Source organism: Sylvia atricapilla, chromosome 1 (genome assembly GCF_009819655.1).
Source record: "Sylvia atricapilla isolate bSylAtr1 chromosome 1, bSylAtr1.pri, whole genome shotgun sequence".
Classification (NCBI taxonomy): domain Eukaryota; kingdom Metazoa; phylum Chordata; class Aves; order Passeriformes; family Sylviidae; genus Sylvia; species Sylvia atricapilla.
The window spans coordinates 17,096,387-17,123,477 of NC_089140.1; the positions used below are offsets into that span (position 1 = coordinate 17,096,387).

At 39.6% G+C, this 27,091-nt stretch overlaps 1 protein-coding gene across 1 annotated transcript in view; it reads right to left on the reverse strand.

Moving 5' to 3' along the window:
- Positions 1–27,091, reverse strand: part of GPR158 (G protein-coupled receptor 158) — a 186,555-nt gene that overhangs the window by 152,066 nt on the left and 7,398 nt on the right. Inside the window, exon 2 of the mRNA XM_066316019.1 lies at positions 19,258–19,363. Coding sequence (XP_066172116.1) covers positions 19,258–19,363 — 106 coding nt within the window. The remainder of the gene's footprint in view (positions 1–19,257; positions 19,364–27,091) is intronic.

The window sequence follows — 27,091 nt, forward strand, 5'->3', positions numbered from 1 at the left end:
CATTACTTAGGAGGTGTGGTGTACTGTATGTATTTATGCAACACTCAAGAAATCGTATCTTCAGCATGACCAGGAAAAACTCAGCTGCCTATACCTAACCAGGTAGCATAAAGACCTGTATGGATATGTGTAAACTGCCCCAAACTCTGTGTTACCTATCTTTCTTCACTACTACTGCTAACTGGTCTAGGCAGATGAAAGTTCACACACAGAACTACAGAGAATCACCAGGTTGGAAGAGCCCTTCAAGATCATCAAGTCCAACCCACTCCTAACACCTCAACTAAACCATGGCATCGAGTGCCACATACAGTCTTTCTTTAAACACATCCAGGGATGTGATCCACTCCACCATTCCCCAGGCAGATCATTCCAGTACTTTATCACTCTTTCTGTAAAAAACTTTTTCCCTAATATCCGACCTATACCTCCCCCGGCACAGCCTGAGACTGTGTCCTCTCATTCTGTCAGTTGCTGCCCAGAGAAAGAGACCAACCCCCAGCTGTCTACAGCCACCTTTCAGGCGGTTGTGGAGAATGATAAGGTCACCTCTGAGTCTCCTTTTTTCCAGGCTAAACATCCCCAGCTCCTTCAGTCGTTCCACATGTGGCTTGTGCTCCAAGCCCCTCACCAGCCTCCTTGCCTCCTCTGGACATGTTCAAGCATCTCAACGTCCTTCCTAAACCAAGGGGCCAGAACTGGACAGAGCACTCGAGGTGTAGCCTGACCAGTGCCCAATACAGAGGAAGAATGACCCTGCTCCTGCTGGCCACACTATTCCTGATCCAGGCCAGGTGCCCTTGGCCTTCCTGGCCACCAGGGCACACCCAGGTCCATGTTCAGCTGCTGTCACCAGTACCCCCAGGTTCCTTCCCAGCCACACAATCCCAGCCTATAACGTTGCAGTGGGTTATTGTGGCCAAAATGCAGGACTCAGCACTTGGACTTACTAAACTTCATCTTATTTCACTCTGCCCATCCACCCAACCATTCCAGGTCTCTCTGCAGAGCCCTCTTACCTTCCAACAGAACAACACACACTCCCAGCGTAGTGTCAACTGCAAATTTACTAATGAAAGACACAACACCCTCATTCGTGTTGTCAATAAAGATATTGAACAGAACTGGCCCCAGCACAGACCCCTGAGGGACACCACTGGTGACTGTCCCCAGCTGGATGCAGCACCATTCACCACCACTCTCTGGGCCTGGCCATCCAGCCAGTACCTAACCCAGCCAAGAGTACTCCTGTCCAAGCCCCGGGCTGCCAGCTTATCCAGGAGTGTGCTGGGGGAGACAGTGTCAAAGGCCTTGCTGAAGTCCAGGTACACAACATCCACAGCCTTTTCTTCATCCACCAGGCAGGTCACTTGGTCATAAAAGGAGACCAGGTTGGTTAAACACGACCTACCCCTGATAAACTCATGCTGGCTGGGTCTGATACCCTGGCCATCCTATAGGTGCTGCGTGATGACACCATTTAACTGCTCCATCACCCTTCTTGGTACTGAGGTCAGGCTAACTAGCCTGTGACTACCAGGATCCTCCTTCCCACCTTTTTTGTGAATGGGAGTCACACTGGCCAGCTTCCAGTCATCTGGAACCTCACCGGAGTGTCAGGCCAGTTGGTAAATGATGGAGAGTGGCTTCACAAGCTCATCTGCCAGCTCCGTCATTGCCTTGGGATGGATGCCATCTGGTCCCAAAGTTTTATGACCATTCAAGCAGCTTGCCAGTTCTCTGACTGCATCCTCCTGGATAACAGGGACACCATTCTGCTCCCTAACACCATCTACCAATGAAAGACGACAGTTGTCCTGAGGACAAGCCACCTTCCCACTAAAGACTGAGGCAAAGAAGGTGTTAAGCACCTCCACCTTCTCCTCATCTGCAGCTATTAAGTTCCCTAAGTTGTCTTATGGACAAACTTTTGTCACTTTTATCTTTATTAAAGTGCGAAAATACCTTTGCCTATCAAACAATCCTTTTCAGTATTACAAGTCTCCTCCTGAAGGCATATAAAAAAATCACTGCAAAGATGGGCAGCCCACAAATCCAAAGAGATGCTCTTACACACTTTTCTGATTGAAGACAAGTTTTACAGCATGCTGATGTCATTTCTTTAGTCACTCCCAAGCCAGACTTCATATCAGGAATGCACTCAAGCTTGTGCTGAAAATGAAGGTGGCATTTCAATACCGTTGAGGTTTAAGTCCTTCTATCCTGTTCCTAATGTGTTCCCGATCATGGAATCGCAAAACAGCTTTGGGTTGAAAGGAACCTTAAAGATCATCTTGTTCCAGCCCTGCTGCCATAGGCAGGGGCACCTTTCACTAGACTAGGCTGCTCAGAGCCTCATTCAACCTGACCACGAACATTTCCAGGGATGGGACATTCACAGCTTCTCTAGGCAGAAGAGGCCTGACCTAGGACCTTGAACCAATTGGATAAAAGATTCAAGGTCAGAGTCTTCATTTGCGGGTGAAAGCCACTTCCAGTGTTGGCACCTTTATTGCTGGTTCCTGCATTGTTGTTAGCACTGTTATACTGAAACAAGGCTTTCAAGCCTTGCTTCCTAACATGTGGGATTTTTTAAAATAAGATCATTAAGGTCTTTCTACCCTACAGCCACTAAAGACAACACAGATAATTGTAATTAAACCCCCAAGAAAAGCAATTACTTAATTTTTCATGACATTCTTTGAAAAAGAATATTTAGACTGCTCAGCACCTGTCACAAAGGAACTGAATTTTCAAATTCCCTAAGAGCTGAGCTCTCCTTCCAATAACATTTTGTGTATTCATAGTCATGTTTTCTGACCTCCTTTTTTCATTTTCTTATGGGAATACACAAACTTAGAGGGAAAAAAAAAAAAAAAGGAGGAGGAATTTAATTATAGTAATGGTTCATAAATAAAAACTCCATCTTGGTACATTCAAACATAAAGGGTAAGCCCTGGTGGCCTCTTCACAGACTACATATATATATTAGTTTGCTTACCTTTCTTTACTGATATTGCTACCTAATGATTAATTGACAAATACTGTAGGCAAAGTGCATGAAAATACTTGGGAAAAGCAAGTTCAAAACAACACCTGGAATACTAAAACATTAGACTAGAAATTGTAAAGATACATACTTGCTATTAATAATCAGTGTTAAACAGTACTGAATTGTTCAAATTATTCATAAGTTTGGTCCTGCAATAGACACGGATAGAAAGAAAGAAAGAAAAAAGTTCTGGAAATTTTTCCCCCTAATTTTAGCAGTAACACACACAGCCTCAGAGAAAGATGCTCCTCAAGTTTCTTGAAGACAAAGTAACTTAGTTTCAGGTGGATAAATGAACTTGATTCTTATTTCTGAATTCAATCCTTGGTATCTATACAACACACTAATACGGTTGGACAAAAATAAACCTGATTTTTTCTCATATAAAATGCCAGAGCACAGATTAATTTTGAGATCTTGAGTTAAGATGGGTAGAAGTTAGAGTGCAGAGAATATGTAGAAAACACGTGAACACAGAAATTAGGTAGTAGGCACAAATATAAAACAGCAAGGAAAAGAAAAAGCAATGATTTAGTAAAATTCTGAGTCACATTTTGAAACTTTTGGTGAAACTAAACACCTTACACATGCCAGTTGCTAGAGCAATGCCTCAGGTTGAAATTGTTCAGAAACACAAACTTGGTGATGAATTCACAGCCTAACTCAGATTCCAGTTCCTTGGAATCTGTGCAGTCACATTCAAACAAACCTTGTGTAAGCAAGGGGAAAATATAACCCTTTATCAGCCTATCGGTATTAATCTTCAAGTATTCTATAATTCCTCCCATCAAGGTAAGAGTGAAGCATGAAATAAACTGCAAGATATGTTCGCTGCCACACAGCAATTTAGTTGAGTTTTTTCTTAGAATGCCTGATTCTCAAATCAAGTGTTTCTCATTCCATCCAGGCATGCAATTATGTATCCATTACCAACTGTAGCAGTAAAACAAATCTCAACTATTGTGTCCACTGCTGGAGTTCTGAATTAAAAGTAGGTTCAGCCTTTTCACTTTGAGTAAACTGGACACCCTGACCCTGATTTGACTTTTTACCAGACAGCACTGGCAAGAACATTGCAAAAATAAAAATAGAGGAAAAAAGGAAAAATAATTTTTTAAAGAGAGCTATTTAGTGCAGGACCAAGGGGGCTTGTCTTCTTCATTAAATGGAAGGAAATAGATCATATACAAAATGCATGAAGTGGGAGCGATAGAGATGAATAATGCATCCGTTACTTGTTTGCATAATAGAGTTATTTGATCTACTTTGACTTCTCAGGCAGAGCAAAACCAAAGCATAATGGTTTTCCCACCTTCTTCCAAGAAAGTCCTGTCCTTTGAAAGGCCACAGGATGCTACAGAATACTAATGAACATCCATCTCTTGTAGGTACACCTGTAAAATAGCAGGGGCAGTTTTACCCCCTGGGAAGGAACCAATCACTGGGCACCTCTGCCTGATTTAATGAGTGAAGCTTCAGCACTCATGCAGGAGGAGCTCAAGCTTCCACTTGTGCTCAGATGCCAGAGAAAATTTGCACAGGGGGAAGAAGAACAAAAGTATTTCAGAGGGGTTATTTTAACAGGTTTAGGGTCTTTTTATCCATAAATAAAACATACTTTTGTGAACTTTTAATATAGTAATTTCTCTCCAAATAAGCATTTTAGAAAGCTCTGGAAACTTCAAAATGCTTTCAAATGTCTTTATGAATTCAAAGGCTGTTTGATAATGCTCAATCACTTGAGCAGCAAAGCTCTATAGTGGAAAGTTCAGTCCTAAACTGAAGTCAAGGGCAGCACCCTCTGATGAGAAGTTAAACAACTGACCAGACCAGCTTCTGTTGACTTTACATGCAATAGCCCCACATGTTCTGTGCAGGCACACAGGGTACCAACCACTATTTTTTTTCTTTTTTTAATATTTTAGTTTACCCTTGAAAGGATTGCATTCACCTCAAAACCAAAAGACACACTTCCTCTGTGGGTCCTCTGTGCTGATTTTCTTATAGAACATTCTGCAGTAGGAAAATATTTTTTCTGCTTCTCTGAAGCTGCTTTGCTAGCATAAAAAACCACAGCCAAACACCAGTGACAAAGAGGTAAACCAAGACATAATTCTTCAGCCATGGCATATTCTTCCCCTCATTTCATCCCAAAACATAGTTATTAGCTGCCAGATTTCTGTGGTCCTGCAAATAGTGCTGAAAGTCCATACACCAGAACTCAGAAGGTTTGGCCCAGCAGGGCTGCCTGGCCTGCCCAGACTGTTACAGCGACTCTCATGAAGGATTTTAGGGTGTGGGCACATGGCATAGTTGAAAACCCTGAGATCACGTGTGGACAAACTTAACTGCACAGGTGCTCATCAGTATCACAATGAGAACTTTTTCTGCCTTTTCTGAAAATTGCTGAGGAATCCTTGTCTCATGTAATAGCAGAACTATATTTATTGTGTAAAAGAAGTCTTATTACAGGACAATTTCAGCATTACTTTCATTCTAGCAAGTTTAAAATTAACATTAAACTGATGGACTTACAAACAAAAATACTTTTGAATAGAGATTTATATATGAGTCTAAAATATTAGTTAGTTCAAACTTGTCTGTAACAACTTTCTACAGAGTGCTCTACTGAATAAAAATGGTTCACTGTCTTAATGCAATTACATTAACAGGACAGCATTTTTCTCAGTTCATATATTCAAAACCTCATAAAACAGCTTTTTTTTTTCCCCATCTGATTTATTTAGTTGATATCACCATTATGCTTTCTCAAATAATTATATATAGAAGAGGTTCCTGTTATTTACCTTTCATTATGCTAATTTGTTTTAGCTAATCTCTTTCCCTCATTACTTCTTACATATGAAAGCACCTTTTACTTAGTACTGTAAATTTTGGATTATGGGAGTTTTTGCCTTAAGAATGGATTTTCTCATTGTGACCTAGAAGATGCTGAGCTGTGTTGTACAAAGCAGCTTCTCTGTCAGAATTTGCCTGGGTGTATTGACAAACTGGGCATCAGTCCTTTCAATACACATTCAAAAATGAGTATTTTTTTCAGTATTCCTTCAAAATAGTGGTTTTATCTATCCTCTTTCTCCCAAAGAATTGTTTGTCTCTGTCAGAATGCCATTAACTGAGATTTCAGTTCTGATGGTCCTGAATGTTGAGGCACAATCTAATCTTCATAGGAAGGGCCTCTGGCACTGTTTCTTCAGGAGAAATGATAATGGGAATATATTTTGTAATGTGCCAGAGTTGTTCTATATCTATGAAGCTGTGGAAACAAATGTCAAAAACTCTTGGCTAAAAAGCCTACTTTTACTGGGAAAAAGTGTGCTGGGTTTTACATCACAGGCATAAGGAACACAGACACATTTATTGTCACAAAAGTAAGCATTCCTAAAAGCAACTGTAAATCAGACTAGAAAAGGTAAGGAAGTATACTGTACCCAAGTCAAGGAAAAGAGATAGGAGGCCTGGAAAGTAACTGCTCTTTCTCATGACTTCAGTGAAAATATTTATGAATACATCTAACAGAAGTTGAACTACCCTGTCATTCTCTGTCCCTGAAAGGTATGCTGTGAACTTAATTCTTGTATAAGGACAGTAATTTAAAAATGAGATTGTATTTGGCAGTCACTTTTGAAGCAATTTAACTATCTTTAGGTGTTTTGACAACTCACCAACCTTCCAATACATAACCCCTTCCTGTCAGTCAGAGCAGTTTTCTTGAGTCAACTCTCACAAGACCAGTGCTAATAGTAGTTTAAGGCAGAACCTACTTCCTACAAGTAGAGAAAAATGGAAAAAAAAAAAAAACAAAAAAAAAAAACAAACCCACCCAAAAAAACCAACAACTTAAGTCTAATGCTCACTGTTCTGACTCTGAACTTTTTCCTCACAGATGGCCACGGTGATTTGAGGTGAATGAGCAAACTGCACGAGCTGCTTTTAAAAAGCTAGAATGTTTCTTTTATCTATCCTGAAGAAGATTCACTCAGTTCTCGCCTGTAGCATTTCCTCTGTAAAAGCCAAACTGCCAGTCTCAGGCAGGCATCCAAAATCTAGTTGCTGTTTTTCTTCTTACAGACTATTTTCAGGAAGAGATGTGACCAGTCCAGTGGTGCTCCCTAGGACCAGAGATACATATGATGAGATTATTCATCACTTCTGAGACTTTATTGTATATTTTAAGACAAAAGCAAGTGTTAGTTTATATGATATGACCACAGTAACATACCATACGAATTCAAATAAAATATCTGTCTGGATTCCAATGGCATGGGAATGGCTAATAAAGGTTTTCCAGGAAGGTATCTGGTATGCATTTAAACACCAGAGAGAGAAGAAGTTGGGCCATATTTGTACTTGATTTTCCTGGTTAACAATGCAAATACCCCCAGCATTACTACACATTTGCACTCAGAGTCATCAGGGTGAAATAAATAATCTTTAAAAAGCTGCAACTCCAAAAAATTACAGTGGGTAGTCTATCTAGACAGGAGAAAGGCAAAACCATATTTAAGGAAGAGTTGCACAAAGGTAGACGCATTTACATCTGCACACTTCCCAAAACAAGGAACACAATTCCAAAACCAAGGCTAAGCTAAGTAAAGACTCCAATTTAAAATAAATCAATTTGCAGACTCAAGGAAAAAATTATACAGTTCTTTGGGGTTGCTTTTTTTCCAAAAAGGCAATATGTGGTGTGGGAGGAGATTTGGTAGGAAGAGAAGGTAAAAAGCAAAAGGGTCTGATGGTCCCAACTATGACACTGTATCAAAAAGGCAAAGATAATTATTGGTAACATCCTTTTAAAAAGAGGAAAGAGGAGGAAAAGACTCCTTTTAACCTGCACAAAGGTATTCCAGAAGTCAGAATGAAGGCCTGCCAGAAACCAGACTGATCTTAACAATTTGGATCACGTCTACAAAACTGTATTTACTAAGAGCATGTTGCTCATACTGATGGTTAAATTGAACATAAAGATCAATAGTACCTGGAAAGGTGATGGAGAGAATGACCCCCCGAATGGTGAGCTGATCAGCCTTTGCTGCAGGAGGGAAGAACAAATCCCACCTGCCTTCATTCTCCCTCCAGTATCTAAAATGTCTCTCTACAGAGGATGCACCCAGAAATGCTGGTCCTAGAACAAAACACAACTGGAATTCTGAGGGCCAAAACAACAGGTCAGCAGCTCCACTCTGCCAAGATCACAGCCTCTGTTCTTCAGGATCAACAAGGATTCAAATGTTATTAGTGAGAACTGTCTGCATGCTACAGATGGAAAGACCAATTCCTAATGGAAAGCTATTGCTATAAAGTCATACAGCTATAGATTATTTGAGTGGATAATTACAAATGTTCTCACACTTGCAACCCAAAATTATTTGGGACTTAATCAAGGCAAAAAATAATAGGGGGGAGAAAAACCCCTCATAAAACACAAGGACCGTTCTTTGTAACAGTGTTTATGTCTTTGGAGAAAGCAAATGGAGTGGAGCAAGAGCACAGCCAAATGCTTAATATTTACAATGGACAAGCAAGGAATCCTTTCTAATGGCAACAAGGTTATTCTTACATGTAACTCTTATAAAAAGGTAAGTGTACAAGTGTTGTATCGAATCCATGCTTTTCAACACCTCCTCTTCTTCCATCACTTTCCTGGGCAGGGTTTTGAAGGTTGTGGCCCCAGCTTATGGGGACAGCTTCTGTGGCCCCAGTGACATACAGAGTGCTTCCCATCCACACCAACTGCCCTTTCTTTCCCACATCTGTGACCCATGGCAGTCATTTCTTGCATTACACACATGTAAATTGAAACACAGAATTCATGTAAAGCCTATTGAAAAAAAACAGTGAGAAGTAAGGACTTCAAAGCTGACACATCTCTATTACAGTTATTTCAACATTTTCACCATTTAGCAGTGCTACAACGAAGATACACAAATGGGGGAAACACTAAATTTGCTGCAGTACAACAAATGGCAAAGATGCAGAATGCCTCTCCATGCAATCACTGAAGAAAATATTTTTAGGTCACATTTGTAAAAAAAAAGACTGCTATAATGTACCAATTTTAAAAACAATGTTAGAAAAATCCACTTATGCATAATTAAAAGCAACTCTCAATCACCTATGGAAATGAAACATAACTGAAATGTGCATTAAACATGCAAAAATATTTCTTCCTTAAGTAGCTTACTGAATAATACTTCATGGGAATTGCTTTTTATAATTCACAGTCTATGCAGCAATAAAGTAGTTCCTTAAAAAGCAATCATTACAGAGAAAACTCAAATTCAAAAAATAAAATTCATTCTACTACCAAGAAAAACATTTAAAAAAAAAATCAATCTTGCCATTTGTCAAAAAAATATTCCTGAATATTCATATCAGGATGACAACACCATTTTATTTAGACATTTATTTCAAAGAAGCATCATATATTAGTTATCCATACAAAAAAAATCTGTATAACTAGGCTACCAAGAAATGCCTCCTTCAGCCAGTGTAATGCAGTATTTACTTTGAAGGGCAGTGGAACAACACAAATTACAGAGTTTAAGCTCCACAGAGCAAATATTTGCTCTCACATGCTTAAAACCAATTCGTACTATGTCTTCCACATACTGGAAGGTAATGTTTTATCACATCTGATGAAAATTTGCAGGTTCTGGAGTGCTACTCTCTTTGACTTCCTTTCTTGGAAGAGAGACAAGATGCTTTGGCTGAGCTAAAAGAGCACAATGAATATCCAACAGCATAAGATGGATAGGACTGGTGATGGAACTGGACAAATGGTATCAAAAGTTTGTAAATTTTTCAAGAGAAAAAAAAAAGACATGCATTTGCTGGGGGTTTGGTAGACAGGTTTCTAAAAACGCTCAAAATGTATCACAAAGCCATATGCCATTATCACACTGCAGGACTCTCTCCAAGTATCTTTTTTGATTTTCTCCATAAGAAAGGATTAAGATTAATGCACATTTTCAATCAAGTTTTACCAGTCTTTCAAATTATACAATTTCCAAGAGAAGTTACCTATTTCAAAATTGCACTTCTAAAAAATGTTAATTCAGGAAAATGCACTGCTGGTGTTGCTTCACTGCATTTCAGAATAAAAACAAGTATCAGAACGTCTTAATTTCAAAAGAACCTATAACAAATTACTAAACAGCCCTAGCAATCCTCTAACTTTAGGACAGCATTCTATACCTTGCAGTCTATTTGGAAAAATCCCAATTTATAATGCAGCATTTGTTGTCCAATTAAATGCACCACCAAATCTATATTTTAGATCTTCCCTCCGCTCAAAGATTTAACCATTAGATACTTAGATAACACATATGAAGGGAGAAAAATATTTCAAATCTTGCGCAAGCAGCAAGTCAGCGTAATTCAAAATTTAGTGTTATCTCTACTACATAAACTTTCAAAGAAGATTAGAAAGTAAATAAGTTGAGATGCTTAGAATTATCTAAAAAAATAAGAATCTGGATATATTGATTCCCTTTCTTCTACTGTAGTAGAAGAAAATGTTGAGCTTCTTACAGAAATGAAAAATTTAAAGCAAATTAAAGAAATGAAAAATTTAAAGTCTAAAGCAAATAATTTCTCAAAAAACTGATATGCAATTCTTCACACATTTAATAGAAGTCTAAAAGAAAAAAGTGATGAGCAAAAGCAGCTGGCAATGTATGAGAGTCTTGAGTCATAAGTATAAATGAAGCAGAGTAGAAACACAAAGCTCAGAAGGGATGCCATGTTTTCTGGACATAAATCAGACAGGAAAAAGGAATCGTGAAGGATGAAAGAGCAGCTGACCACAAAAACACAGAGCAGCCGAGCCTGGGAGGCACCCCTGAAAATCATCCAGTCACAAGCTCTACTAAGAGCAGGCTCAGCTAAACCAGGTTGCCCAGGGCCATCTATATTCAGGTTCTGAACATCACCAATGGTGGTCACCCCATCACATCTATGGACAGCTTGCTCTCACACTGTAACCAAAAACGGGCTTTTTTTACCGCTTCAGTCTGAAGCCCTACCTCTTGCCTTGCCACTGACTACCCCAAGAGGAGTCTGCCTGTCCCCTTTACATAGAGAAAATCCCCAAAAGCTTCTCTTCTTTGCACTGTACAGTGCCAGCTTGCTCAGCCTCTCCTCATTCACTCCTACCACTTGATGACTGTGGTGGCCCTGGGCTCCCTGCAGAGCATCCATGTCTCAAACTGAGGAGCCCAGAAGTGGACACAACCCTGCAGAGGAGGCCTTGACCAGCTGGCAAAGCTCTGCCTAAAGCAGCCCCTGAGGCTGTTGGCAGCAGGAGAACTCTGCTGGCTCATGGTGCTCACCCGGATCCCCTGAACCCTTCCCACAAAGCTGCTTCCCAGTGGCTCTGCCCTGCAGCCTCAGGTCAATCCAACTGAGTTCATTTTATTTTAAAATGCAACAATAAGACTATTACTGGTTAAGATGAAAAATATGGAACTCATCTTAAATTAGAATGCATGGTTATACCACTTCACAAATACTTTTTTCCCCTAGCCAATCATATTTGAAAGAGGAGAAGTTATTAGAATGCTTAGATGGAATTGGTGGCAAAAAAAAAGTAGCTATTACATTCTGACAAAAGGAGTAGAGCTCAGTAAGCAAATCCTACTACCTAGTTCATGCAAGTAAATGAAAACTGATTGCCTTAAGAAAAGTTGTGGTAAATCTGGGGACCAAATTTAACTTCAGAGAGATTCTGACCCTGCTGCAAGAAGAAAATAGTGCAGTATAACAAATATTGTCTGATTGGTCTCTAGGAAATGCTACTTTCCCTCACCATCTTTTATAATTTAAGGAATAATCAAAGACAATAAACATCTTATCTTAGGAAGTTCATACACATAGGATGCTGGGAAGAAGTGTATTTCCTTTCACTACCTTTTCAGTGATATAAAAAAAATCCTTATAAATGAATAATAAAAAATGCAGTAGGATGAAATTCAGTAATAGCTTACAAAATAGTCAAAACACAAAAAGGCAGTAATACTCAAAAATCTCAAGATCAACAATCAAATGCTCTGCATTGTCACATTAGTACTGATGCTTAGAATATTCATGATCTCAAACAGCAAGTGGCAAGAAATTATTAAAGAAACACAAACTACGATTTTAAGTAGGTCAGTAAAGACTAAGAAATGTCCAGGAGACCAGTCCATGATAGCCATCAGTTTACAGTACTGGCAAATGCAAACCAGAAGAAAAAAATCTTACAAATTACTGAGATTTAAACAAAAGCACAGATAACCCAAAAGCAGCTATTTTTCAATTTGTAAAAAAGCATTTACCTCCTGCCAGAAGTCACCAACAAAAATTACTATATTTGAATGTCTAGTGTTATAAAATTGTGCTTAAAAATAAAGCTAAATTTTTTCCATTAAGGTTATTACTAGGATTCAGTACATTGTTTTAAATATAAAGATTCAGCAGCTATTGTCTCCAGTTTTTCTTCATGAGATCTTCAATATGTTTTCAAGCTAATTTTGTCATGGAAAAAAGAATTAACTTTCTTCTCTAGGTTAAATTAAAGTTGCCTCTTCTGTAGGTATAACTAAGTAGGAAAAAAGCAGGAAAAATAGTTACTACAGCTGATAAATTTTTTTTAAATAAGATAGACAAGTTTTTTCTATTGGTTAGCTGTTTCTTAAGTCTTCAAAAAAAAAAAAGTGTTTTTCCCAAGTAAGAAAAATGAACTGCGGTACATATGCACGAGCAGAATTTTTCCATTTTAACAATAAAAAAATTTCTGCAGTATCCTACCTGAGTAAACTGATAGTTAACTCAAAAACAGAGTCTGCACAGTTCATAACAAACTGTATCCTTTGCAATGACAGCAACAGTGTGTTTATCTAAGAGGAGTTTGGGTGACTTTATTTTTGACCAAAATTCTATCACAAGTCAAGTTCAGTAAGAAAACTATGACACTCCTCAGGCACAGGTTTCAAAACTATATCAGGATGCTCAAGTCTTGCTGGAAGTATCTGAAGCACGGTGTGGGTACATGCTGTGATGCATCCCAAAACCCCGTTCTGAAGATGATCCAGTCTGAGCCCTGGCTGGACCACATCAGGTCTTTCAGCTCACATGCTTGGCACACCTCTCTGCAGAAATCAAACTCTGGAGAATCATACAGTGGAGATCACTCTTCAATTCCAGTCTATCAATTTAGAGATAATTTTGCCTGTGGGCCAGCTGTAAAATGGAGGTAATAGTCTCTGTATTACCTCACAGGATCCAGGACTACTTGCACACTTTCCACGTTAAGCCTGTCAAAACTCATACAGAATGGACCAGAGGCTTTGAAACCAAAATGCTGCATATTTATCTAATTGCATATATCTAATTATGCTTAATGCTACTAGAGGCATTTTTCAGACATTTTACAGACCTCTGAATGCAGTGATAAGTGAGAACTCTGAATGAAACTGTGTTCTGTTAATGTCTGGATTTGCTACAGCTTCTACCATTTCACATCTGGGAAAATCAATTCACAGCCAGTCTGCCATGAGAATGGTGCAGCCTGGCTACAGTCCCCATGCTCCTCATTGCAAGGTTTTCTGTGCCTCCCAATACATCCTGATCTTCCTTCTCTTGCACCAGCCACAGTTCCTCAATCTCTCTCCTGAGAAGAGCTCTTCCCTGCACCCGTCCCCCTCTCTGCAACTTCTCCTTTGCTCCACCAGGTATATTTTGTTCATGTTCCACCAGCCAACTAAACTTTGGAGCCTCACCTCTTCCCTTCCCATTTACAATAGGAAGAAGCACCAGTTCAACTAGTCAGCACTGCCTGACAGGATCATCTGAACATCTCTGCTCAGCAGAGAAAGAGCAAAAAAACTCCAGTCATAGATCTGAAAGAAATGGAAAGGGATGTAATGCTACCATCACCTGTCATATGCAAGATAAACCAAAAATCTCCCAGCTATTTTCATTTGACAGACAACATCATTCAGCCAACTATCTACCCCTTTTCATGTTTTAACTCTGGGGGAAGGAAAAACAGAAGCAAATAGAACTGACCCAGATGAATTTAAATGCTCAATACTGCTAACTAGGATGAAAGGAATTTTTGCAAAGGTTTTCTTCTTTGAAGAAAACACTGATAACCAGGATTAGCTCCTGCAAAACACAGACTCATTTAATTTTTTTGTCTTTAAAGCAAAGATGCTGTAGCTAAGCAACCTGGCTCTTCCTTAAACTGAAAGCACCTTGTTTATCACTGAGAACTCTGACAAACCTCCACCTTATTTTATGTAACAGTGTCTGGGGGAGTGCCAGATTAGATCTGGTTCACTGTCATAAGGGGACTTTTCCCATGAATGCAGATGATGCAAAAGTTATTTTAAAAATAGCATTCAAAATGTTCTTTGTGTCTACTGTGTGTTCTTCAAATACCCTAAGCTGTTGGAGAGAACAGATACATCTGTCTGCTTCTGAATCCAAGAAGTGCTGGCCATGTTTTCTTTACCCGCATATTGAAATGAGTCACTGCCCTTTCTGCCTTAGTTTCCCCTTTCAGCCCAGGATTTCATATAGCATTTAGTATTTGTTTTCTACTACTATAGATGTTGTTTTAATACAAAATATATCCTGACATGCTCTCTGCTCTGGTTGGGTACTGTTCTTATCCTATGTTGGATGCAATCTGTAGCTTCAAGAATGATTATTATTTCCAAATTAGAAGCTAACTAGAGTTCATAAACCCATTCACTCAGACTGAATCACCAAACAGCTTTGCTTTCAAATCCTTCTAATTCTGACTGCACTCTTCCTAATGGATAGGACAAAAAATACATGCAAGTAATAAGCAAAATCAATGACACTGAGTATGACCCAGTGGGTTATGACTTCAGATGCTAATCTCTTGCCATGGTTCCTCTCCCACAGGCTGTGCACATTAATAGCCTTTTCCCAGTCTGACAAGGCCATGGAAAAGCATTTGCTTGAAAAACCTGGAAAGCATTGGGTTTTTTCCCCTCCCTCTCTCCCAGCTCAGTCCCCATTACAATTCTATTTTTAATCAGCCCCCGCCTCCCCCTTGTTCAGTCACTTGTAACCTTGCATACAGTATAATAAAATATGATGGTCCCAAATGTTATGCTAAACAATATAAAAAAGATTTTGGCTGCACTGCTCATCTGTTTTCCCTTCTCAATCAGTTTTGCATTTGTGCACAATAAATAAACACACAGTAGGCCTGTGCATCCTTCTACAAACAGAGATGCAGCCACTGTGTACAGACAGCAATGCAGCTCTCTTGTTTACTCTGCTTCCCTCATTTCCTCTAGATATTTTTGCACGCTGTCATTTGTGGAATACTGTTGAAACCCAAAGGGATGTCAGCTGAGCCTGCCTCACATTGCAAGCTGTTGGCAGGCTCATTAAGGCCAGGGGAACTGTGAGGAGTCTGCTGCCACTGCTCACAGACTGCTGCTGCTGCTGGCTGGAAGGATCCAGCTGAGCTCAAGGGGCCACAGCAGCTGATTTCTTCAGATGCTCCTCAGCCTTGACATTATTGCTGTTGTCTCCACAAGGACTATAAAGTTGTTTCTAAAAGTGCCAGCAGCTGCTGTCAGCACTTACGGAGAAGAAATCCAATATAATAAAAGTCTTCAAGGGTTTCAAACAGAGTAAAAGTGGATGTTTTCTTACTCCCATAACCAGCCTTGACTGTACATTGTACAGCATTGCCTGTAAAAAGAAATTGCTTTGCATTTGTTATTGGGTACTACACTTTCTGTTTGTTAATTTCAGACTTGTCTGCATCTTTTTATGATCTACCAAACCTATTTATTTCTAACTCTGCACATATTACCTGTCATTTGTTGTAGCCCCAGAGAATCCAAACCTCTTGCCCAACAGCTTTTGGGGAAGGTGTTGTCTATTTGGGAGTCAAGGTAGAAGGCAGGAAGCAGAATGTAGCTCTCTCTCTCACAAAAATAACACCTGGCCATCAGCCTCTCTTTGACTGATCCAGTTATTAAAAAAAAAAAAAAAAAAAAAAAAAAAAAGAGAAAACAACTGAAATAGACAAATTTGGCTTTCTTGTGTTAAGTATCACCTAACTTCTTGCCTAATTAGGCTGAGCAGTGTCCAGTTACCCTGAGGGTAAAAGAGGGCACTCTTGTTCATCTAGGCCACTATGAAATCAAGGATTTATTTCTACTGTCCACAAAAGAGAACAAATCAGGAAAAAATTCACTACATACTAGGAATTTAACTAGTTGAATTAAAAAAGGGGAATCCAAAGTTCTCAGTGCCTTTTTTTTTTTTCACTTGAGGGCACCATACATAAAGCAAGCTATTTAAGAGCCACCAACCCTAAGGACCACCTAAATCTAAGGACAGATGGAAGTATAAGGAAGATTAGTATGTCTCAGCATTTGGCATATTTGAGTCATAATACTTCTAAACCACTCAACCTGACACTATTTTTTTCCAAGCAAGGACTAGCACTAAACTATTCCACCACAATCAGGTTGTTCTTGATGACTTTCCAAAGACCAATCCCAGTGCCATAGTTAGCATCATCTCCTAATCCTGCTGTGCCAGGCTATGTGAAGGAAATTACAGTACTTTCAACAACAGTCTCTGTTTTCTGGTGGAAGCTGGATCCCATCCATACCTTCCCTTTTTTCTGTCTAGCACATACAGACCACTGGCTCACCATATGTTTCCATTCACTGTCATGCACCTCCATCTCTCTCATTTCAACTGATTTTTATTTAGAAACTAAACACTTCAGAACAGCACAGAAGGCAGGAGAATTTGTCTGCCATGTGTCTAGTAGATTTTAGCCACTACAAAAGCTTTTTGATTAATCCATAATATTGGTCTTTTCCTCTAGTTCTTGCATAAAGTCACTGTCTATGTTTTCATAGCATTAGGGAAGAAGGCAGTTGTACTTCTGAAATTTTTAAATACTCTGAAATATCGAGCTCTATGCCTTTAGTTTAATGGTATTGGTGCTGTGGTCACATGGCATGGGCTATGCAGTAAACACTTTCAGAGCCAAATCAGAAATTCACTATGGCAAAGGCTTATCAAACAGTTTGTACAGAGGCTATGCTGCAGTAAACACTCAAGTCACCTAACAGAACTGAAGTGAGCAAGAAGGGTCTAACTAAAGCAGAACTGGAAATCCAGAGTTCTCCATTCTCTTCCTACAATGCTGGAGACTTTGTAAACAGGGGCAAAGCATTCTATCATCAGCAGGTATTTGTTTAACTGCTCCTAGGTAGATAAGAGAGAGCACAGGGAATATGATTTCATTAGCATTTATAAGCAAAACTGTGTGGAAAATATTGTTGCACAACCGTGTAAGTTACCCTTATTCCACACAGTGGAATGAAACAAATATGAAAAGTAGTACATGGGTTCTGCCGGGTTCAGCTGTGTTAGTTTCTCAGTAGCTGGTACAGGGCTGTGTTTTGGAATCTCTGTGAGAACAATGTTGATGGCAACAGCCAAAACACCAGTGTGGTAAGCAATGTTTACACTGAGCCAAGGACTTTCCAGTGTCCCATGCTCTGCCTGTGAAGAGGTGGATAAGAAGCAAAGAGAGCCAGCACAGTTGACCTGAACTGGCCAAAAGGATATCCCACACCATGGAGCATCTGGATCAGTATATAAGCTGGGAAGACCTGGGCAGGAAGGATCACTTGCTGCTGGGGGACAGGACAGGTATCAGTAAGCAGGTGATACTGTGCATCACTGGCTGCTCTTAGGTGTCATCTTCCTTTCTTTTTTCCACCATTTTAGTAATATTATATTTTACTTTGTTTCCATTATTAAACTGTTCTTATCTCAACGCACCAGTTTTATCTTTTTTCCCAAATTCTCCTCCCCATGGCAGTGGGGGCAGGGGAAATGAGTGAATGACTGGGTTAGGGCTAAACCACAAGAGATCTAGGACTGCGTTTTTTTTTCTCAGTTGCAGAGATGCAACTTAAAATCCCACCCCTCTGCTGGCACATTTTGCTCATAAGGCACTAGGAGAAGGAGGAGCACTTGCCAAAGTATATAACCACATAGAATATATTAAAAACCAAAGTTTACCAAATCACATGGGAAACCATTTTTTTTTCTAGGAAAAAACAGGAGTGATTTTAAAAGTATTCCCTTGAATTTAGAAGCCAAAAAGTACTTGACCAAGAAAAACATTTTTCCACTTCCAGAAATATTTAGTCTTACATCAGTCTTTATCAAAGACCTCATTTCACATTTCAAGTTTATCTTATGAATAATATCAAAGACAAAAATACCAAAAAAGAAAAATGTTTACAAAAACTCTTGAGTTCTTCTTGCTCAAATATGTGAGCAGCTGAATTCATCAAAACCAACTGTTTTTCTACATTTAGACTTGGCTTTGATAAATTGGCATTTTACAGAAAATTAGGCAAACATCTCCCGACTTCTGGTAGACAAATGTCAACTTTCCCTGCATTTTAATTGTCCTGTCCAAAAGTACAGAAGTGCACAAGGTATCTACTCTCACAGAAAACCAATGGGTGCCTTTGAAATCACCTTTACACAGCAGAATTAAGAGAAAAATCAGAATGTATTTTCTTTAAAAGTGTCATTGAACACGTATGACTGGCCAGTCTGAATGATCTATGATTTGCTGACAGATGGAATCAGACACAGACCTTCAGAAGAAAGCGGAAGCAGGAAGGAGCTGAGCACAAACATTTTAGTCAGCTCTGTCAAAATGTTGGCATTTCGACTAAGAAGGAATTACAGTATCCAATTCTGCCTGGTATTCTGTATCACTCCATCAAATGACCATGTTTTTCTGAATAATTATCAATAGCATTTCAGCTACTTCTACTATATTTTGCAAAGCAAAAGTGACACTGACATTAAAATCCTATTCTGATTTTGAACACAAAATAATTGTTTGACTTGCAAAGCAGAACCTCAAATTACTTCACTGGTAATCTTTTTCTCTGTAACTGTTATATCTTCACAATAACTTTGCTTCTGTTTCAACATCAGTAATTCTGATATGCAGGCACTCCTGAAACTCATACATTCCGTAACACCTCACACAAAGATTTCTCCATCTCTACAAACCACATTTAATGTCTATGAAATAAAACTACTCTGTAAAGATTTGTCACTGAAGTGAGGTCCCTTAGGGACAGACCTACCTCAGAATTGTTGAGATGACACCTGTGTGTCCCTGAGAACCATCCCTCGCTCGAACACTGGTCAATGTCCACCTTCTGCAGATTGATGTCGACTTTGACAACACCTCTGAAAACAGAGAGAAACAGCCTTGAACACAACTACAGAAATAGGTTAAACCTTTTATGATGCTGTAGCCTGAAAAGAAGTAGTACATCTTTTTTCTAAATATGGAATTTGATAAAATGTCTAAAACCCAGAGAAGTTTTGTGCTCCCGGAGCCACAGTCACAGAAACACATTCTTATTTTAGATTTCACTGAGATGTACTATGACAAGAGCTGAATACATCTAGCATATTAAGAGTAGGGTGGCAGTCAAGAACAAGTTGTATGTTCGAATTATGATCAATGCCTTTCACACTTCACCATAGAAAGACTCAACATAAATACAGTGAATGACCAGCACTACTTTTTCTGAAGCCAGCAACCTTCCCACACAGTTCTGAGTGCAAGACACCAGACACTGCACCTCACCCTGTATCCAGCAAAAAACTACATTCTCCCCCTTGCTCCAGGGAATCCTATTTGCCAAAACAGCTGGCAAAAGCCTTTTTTTGTACTCTTCCCAGAGACATTCGAGCCTCTTCTCTGCAGCTCAACATCCTCCTCCAGCAGGCATCCAAGCCCTCTTTTCACACTTCTGCCAGCCGGCCCTGCAATAAAACCTGATAAAACAGCAGAAAACTGCACAAGCCAGCAATTGACTACTGATGTCTGTGACACACACACAAAAAAAAACATTTCCTACACACATGTCCTGAAGGACCATCTGAATTGTGTTAAGTCCAATTGTGTTAAGTCTAGGTTTCACCACCAACAGTTTACCTCAAAAATTCTTTTGAAAGAAAAGCTACGAAGCTAATTTCAAAGCTGACACACTATTTTATTAAAAACTTGAAAATCATCAGAAGAAAAAAGACTGTATATCTTAAAAAAAAAAAAAAGCCTTCAAAGATTCACATAGTCTTCAGAATCACCTAAGACATTTGTAGCATCATTTTGTCAGAGCATGTCACCTATGACTGCTTTGCTGCAGTCCAGAGTTGACAAAAATGTCAATATGCAACTTCTAGTTGCTAAATCATTACACAAACCCTCATAGTGGATGAATGCTCTGTGCTAATTTCTTATATCTAGAAATTCCTTTCACGTCAATTCCAGCCATTTGGGAGAGATATTTTCATTACCACAGTCCAGACTTCCACAACTACAAACACCATCACCTCTTTGCTTTTAAGCTGTAAACTAACAAGGGCATAGCCCAGCCTCTATCTCAATCAACTCATTCACCTCAAGGTGTGTTCCCTCTTTTAATTAATGCCCATAACACAGTAATAGTAACAAGAGAGCTACAGAGCCATATATTTGAGAGGATAAGTACAAACAAAACTAGAACAGGCTAAGAGTGAGCTTGATCAAAACCAGAACAATACTGTTCCCTCATATCTGACCCCAGTACAACAAGAGTCCACAACAGCTAAATTTGGACATTCATCTTCAGACATGCTACATAGTAAATTGAGAAACACAACTACATCATGTAAGTGGTCAGAAGAATCCATTAGAAAATTACATAAAGCATAGAGTAGAAAGTTAGACAGTACAGGAGCACTTAATCCCACTCAGTCTCCTGATTAGAAACTAAACAATCTAGTGCTGGGCACATACAGAAATTCCTTGAAATATTCAAGTGCTGGTCCTAGAAAGCTAAATTTCAAATAGCACATACTGCACTTCTGAAACATTCTAATTTTTTTTAACTTACAGCTTTGTGCCTTTGTACACTTGTTTTGAACAGCAGTTTCACCAGGGGCTGCTCAAACCATACCTCTACCCCAAGGAAGAGTCTCTCCCATGTTCCAGGTGAGCAATAACCTCAAGGCAAAAAACTGCCTTACTGCACAGATTCACTTTAAAATGCTGATATCAGTGGATTACAAATTTAACCTGGCAAGAAGGTGCCTCACTCAGATGCCCATAGCAGTAGAGATAACAGATCACTCATCTAGTCATGTGTAGATCCCATCCAGTAGGTTCCTATCATTTTCTGGACCTTTATGTGCTGATACAAATATTAGTGTGCAGGATGAGGACAGGACCTGCTCTGTAAGTGAATAATCTCCACAAGGCTGCATACAGGCACAAAGCAGGCAGCAGGACCAACACTACTCTTCGCCCTCCTAATTCATGTTACACATCAGTCACATTGGCAATGCTATCAAGGATCAGCATCATCCTGACTACTCCAAAGATATCAGTTTATACAGTAGGAAAAGCAGTGATGATGCAGCTTTAATTGAAATGCAACCATTTATCTGGGAGACCTGAAGCACCCGAGGGAAGAAGGTTTTATTTCCTTTACATGCAAAGTTTTTCACCTGTGTACATTTTGTTTTTAACTGGTAGGACAGGAAACTCATCTTTCCTTCCTCAAACACTTCTGCAAAGGGAAGTACAGATTGCAAACAAAGGACAAACTAATCACTGCCAGAAGAGAAGAAACACCTTTAAGAGTTTATTGTGTAGTATCACAAGCAAGCCCTGTAGAAGCAGAGTGCCAGTAAAAAAAGGCTACAAATATTTTTAAAAGAAAACTTACCTAGAAGTTACTTGTGAGAAAGACAACACACAAGCCAGAGAAATTAGGGTCAGTAAGTACACTGAGAAAGCATTTTGGTGTGGCCTTGTACCAGAAGTGCTGCAATTTGGAGAATTCATGGCATGTTCTTAAGGGACAAGCATCAGAAAGCAGGAGGACATCCTAATGCTCAGAGACATGTACTGGAAAGAAAAGAATATACTTCTGGACTTTTCACATCAGAATTGATTAAAGAACTTGCATCCTTTGAAAGTTCTTTAATACAATTACTTTGTTAAAAATAGATGTGAAAATCAGATTCATACAGCAACTATCACTGGAAGAAGCCTCTTGTGATCAATCTGATCAGCTCAAAGCAGGCTCAGTTAAGTTGGGTTTTTTATACCTTCAATAATGGAGACTTCACCATCTCTGGAAAATCTGATCTGATGACTGACTGAGATCACATTGTCAAAAAAAAAAAAAAAACCACCAAACAAGCCACCCCCCAAAGAAAACCTTCTGATGCTTAAATGAAGTTGTGATGTTTCTTATATTTCAGTTTGTGCCTCTTGGGCTTTCCATCCTTTCATTGAATATGGCTGAGAAAGGTCTGTCTAGCTCTCCTTTACACTTTTTAACTGGCTACTTACACATAAAATACCCCTGGAGTATTTTCTTCTCCAAGCTGAACAGTACCAGCTCACTCAGCCCTTCTGTGTCAGATGCACCAACCTTTAACTATCTGTGTGGCCCTTCACTAGGTCTGCTTCAGTGCATCCTTGTCTCCTCTGCCGAGGAGCCCAGAAGTAGACATAGCACTCTTGGTGGAGCTCCACCAGGCTGGGTAAAGAGGAAGGATCACTTCCCTCAGCCCATTGGCAAAACTTCCTCACTGACCAGGAGGCAGTTGGCTTTCTTTGCCACAAGCACAGGTTGGTGATTCATGTCAAACTGGGGCCAACCAGGAGTATATCAATAGTGACTGATTCCAACTGGACGCTAGTCATCTAGAAGGTTGCTGAGCTGGTTAAACACTACTTCCTCCTCAGAAAGCCATGCTAACTACTCCCAATCACATTCCTCTTCTTCCTATGTTCCAGAAAGGGTTTTCACAGTGATTTGCTCCATCACCTTCCCAGGGACTTAAGTGAGACTGATCAGCCTGTAGTTCTTGGGACACACTAAGTACTTTGGACTTTGCAACATCCTTCATTACAAAGTACACTTTTCCATTCAGCAGCAAAGACCTTGGAATGACCTTCAAGATCATTGAGTCCCAATCTTAAACCAAGCACTGCCAAAGTCACCATTAAACCATGTCCTTAAGTGCCACATCTTCTAAATACCTCCCAGGATGGTTGATCAACCCCCAGCAGCCTGTTACAATGTTTGACAATCCTTTCAGTGAAGTGTGTTTTCCTAATATCCACTGAAAAATTCCTCTGGCATAATTCAAAGACATTTCCTCTTGTCCTATCAATTGTCATTTGGGAGAAGAGACCAACCCTTACCTTGCCCCAAACTCCTTCCATGTAGATGTAGAGAGCAGTAAGGTCTCCCCTGAGCCTCTTTTCCTGCAGCATAAACTGCCCCAGCTCCCTCAGCTGCTCCTCATAGGACTTGTGCTCCAGACCCTTCACCAGCTCCACTGCCCTTCTCTGGACTTGCTCCAGCCCCTTTAATGTCTTTCCTGCAGTGAGGGATCCAAAACTGACCACAGGATTTGAGGTACAACCTCACCAGTGATGAGTACAGGCAATGATCACTTCCCTGGTCCTGCTGGCCACACTCTTGCTGATACAAGATTCTCATGATCAGAGTCATGCTCAAACAGTGTCTCTATATTCCTCCCAGGTTACCTGGCCCCACTTCAACCTGCACTTTCAATTTTTGCTTAAGTTTTGTCAGGATCTCCCTGTTAAGCCATGCAAGCTTGAAAAGATTTTCACAATACTTCTTCCAGAAACGCCATAAAATTCTTTCATTTCCAACTAAATCCATGTTCCTTTTACTTCTCTTGTACTGAAACTTCTCATACAAGAATGTTTGTCTTTCACAAAACCCAATCTTCATTAACTCAATGCAAACTTTTTAACCTACACTATTCTCCCAACTCTTTGTAACACAACCCAAACTTTTTATATGGCTAAGTTGTTCTGGTTTTCCTTTTTCTCAGAGCTTTTTGAGTTCCTCAAAATCTACAGGAAGATGAAACAGGACAGTGCAGAGCAGGAACAGGAAAGCAATCTCTCCTAACAGTACAAGCTGCCATAGGATTTCAACTGTTTCTTCTCCATAGTGCATATTATTATTCTTTTTTCACGAGACCTCTGCAATATGTGTTTCATAGTAACACCACAGTTCTGAAGTAGTACCAGGGTGTGAAACTACCTGAGGATTCAGTGCTTTCAAAAACAAAGTTTCTTGAAGCATGTATGTGGCTGTATAAGAAAGTGTCACGATGGTGTCACAAGACTTCTACTGTGTTCATTTGAGATCCTTTGCCATTTTAAAACATCATCTCAGCTTTGCACCCCACTGCTGTTACACAGAGCACACAGATACGAACACGATAGATTTCTGAAAATCATCTGTGATTAATACAGTAGCTGGCACAGCCTGTTTAGCCACCCACATCTTCAGTTATTTTTGATTCAGCATTCAGAAAATGGAACATATGGAAGAACACATCCTCCTAGAATGTATACGGACCAACTCCCTGTGTTATATTTATCGAACTAATTGAGAATAATTGCAGTGTTGCCATCTTGGTGGAAGCAATCAAGACAAATATCAAGGGTGTAAGAGTAGACTCAGCTTGTCAGCGTAACACATTCATCCACACTGGCAATGCTGCCTGGCTGAACCCCAGCCACAGCCCTAAGTTAATAACAGTATTACTGGTAATTGTGGACCATCTGGCAGGTAAGTATATTTCGTTAATCTCCTTGTAACAATAGATATTTGTTTCCTGCTCCGATTTTACAGTCCTTACAAGCACAAAAGAGATATCTGAGGATTGCATGTCCATGTTAAACATGCAGTTAAGAAAGAATTAGTTGAATTATACATAAGAAAATCATTGAAGAATGATGTCATCCGGGATTTTCTGTCAGGTCAGAGGTTTGATTTAAGAAGCTTTAATGTCTGTCTGTATTTCCAGTACTACTGTTTGTTGGCATCCTGCTTGCCTTGAAATCTGTGCCAGAAATTGATTTAAGCTTATTTTTCCAACCTACTAGATATCTTGATAGTTTCAGTAGTTGTAATATTTCATTGTAACAACATGTTGTAAAACCTGTCTACAGAATAATTTTTTTGCCTCTACTGTTACATCATAAAAAAAGCAGAAGGAGCATGTTCTTTTTCTCCTAGTCAGCTTAAGTCATAACTGAACAAAATAATAGTCTGCCAACATTTAGATGGTGATAAACAGTATCCTTGTGCTCTAGATCTTCAAAAGCTTTTTTGGCACAGAGGTCATCACATCTCAGCTAAACACAATTTGCCTTCTAAGTTTGTAGATTTGCTTCTGTGCCTGTAAGCATTGTGAGCACTCATAACTAAGGTATAAGGCATGGGTATCACACACTGAAGTGGGCATCATCCCCCACATCTAAACACCTGCTTAGATTCTTGCTGTCATATTCATTCAGCCCTCCGTGCTGTCCTTCACAAGTCCTCTTTACCACAAAACAAGGAAGAAAAATAACCTCTCCACAGCCATCAGAATCTGCAAATTCCCACTCCTCTAGACAAGCACTCAGTATTCAGCATAACCACTGTTTTCAGGGCAGATGCCTTTTCTGACCACTCTCATTTTGGACATTGCCCACTTTCAAGAATATTAATCTTCAAATACTGCCTACTGCCCGACATCTGAGGCTCCCTCCCATGTACCATCAACTGAGCACCCAAAAATAATCCTGCTGTCAAATTCACAAATGAATGTCAGCTATAAGTCTTACTGACAACAGCAGCTATTGCAGGTTCAGCTTGCCTTTGAAAGTTAAGATACAGGATTTTGCATCACTTGGACATTGTTAAAGTTGTTGCCTTGCATTACCAGCCAGATTCACAAAAGGCTACTGGGGACATGACCCAAGATTTTGGCCTGGTCACAGTTAGCACCAATTCCTTATTAACAGGACAAACTTCCCTAATTCCTCAGCCCTAGCATGACTGCTGCTTTTCAGCACACATTTTCATAGGAGAACCAGCTTCCACTCAAAATAAGTTTAACTGAGGAGGAAGGTATAGCAGTGTGGGCACATAAATTAGGATTCACCTGCAAAGAAAATACCTCTAGGCCATTTGAAACAGTACTACAAGGGCAGAATACTTAAAGCTGAATTCTCTATTGTCTGAAGAATTATTTCAAATTTAAATCTGCTTTCAGATTTATGACATGCAGTGCTGCCTCCTTGGGGATTTCCCTGCAGTTCAGTCAGAGAGCTCCTTAGATACTCTGAGGGGCAGGGATTGTGTGGGGTTTTTTGTTGTTGTTGTTGGGTTTTGGTTTTTTGTTTGAGGATGCTCAAGTTGCTGCTAGCATCTTAACTCTGTCACAAAGCATCACCTTGTATAGGAATGCCAGGTGTCAGTGATGGTAGAGTACCACTTATTTTAGATTATCCTTATGAAAAGAGGTCTTGGAGCCAAATTCAGGTTACTTTTTTTGTTGCTTTTTTTGAAGTTTCCATTACCATCCATGGGGTCAAAGAGGCGGGTGTAAAGAAAGGGTCCCAAGGAACAGAACACGATAGAAGAAAATACGTCAGGAGCACAAATAGCTTTTGAAATAGAAGAATCCTACACAGGAGGGATAGTTTCAGCCTAACTACGCTAAATCCTGTGACCCTGAAGATTTATTTAACGGTAATAAGGTCATTTTAAAACTCAAAAGTAAGTGGAAGACATCCTAAAAAAAAAAAAAAAGTATAAACCTGGGCAAGGAGGAACATACAAATCACAGCAATGAAAGACAAAACCAAGATATTTTTAGAAACAGCATGTTAAAACGATAGGCTCTACTAATAAAAACCATTTCAAATACCTCAGAAAGTGGAAGGCTGAAGTAGAATCTCTAACACCTGAGCTAAAAATAGCTCAGAGTAAAGACAGCTTTTGACAAAAATTAGTTATTTTCATCACTCTTGAAAGAGTCAATGAAACAAAAGTCAGCTTTCACATGCAGGGAAGTTGACAAGCTGGA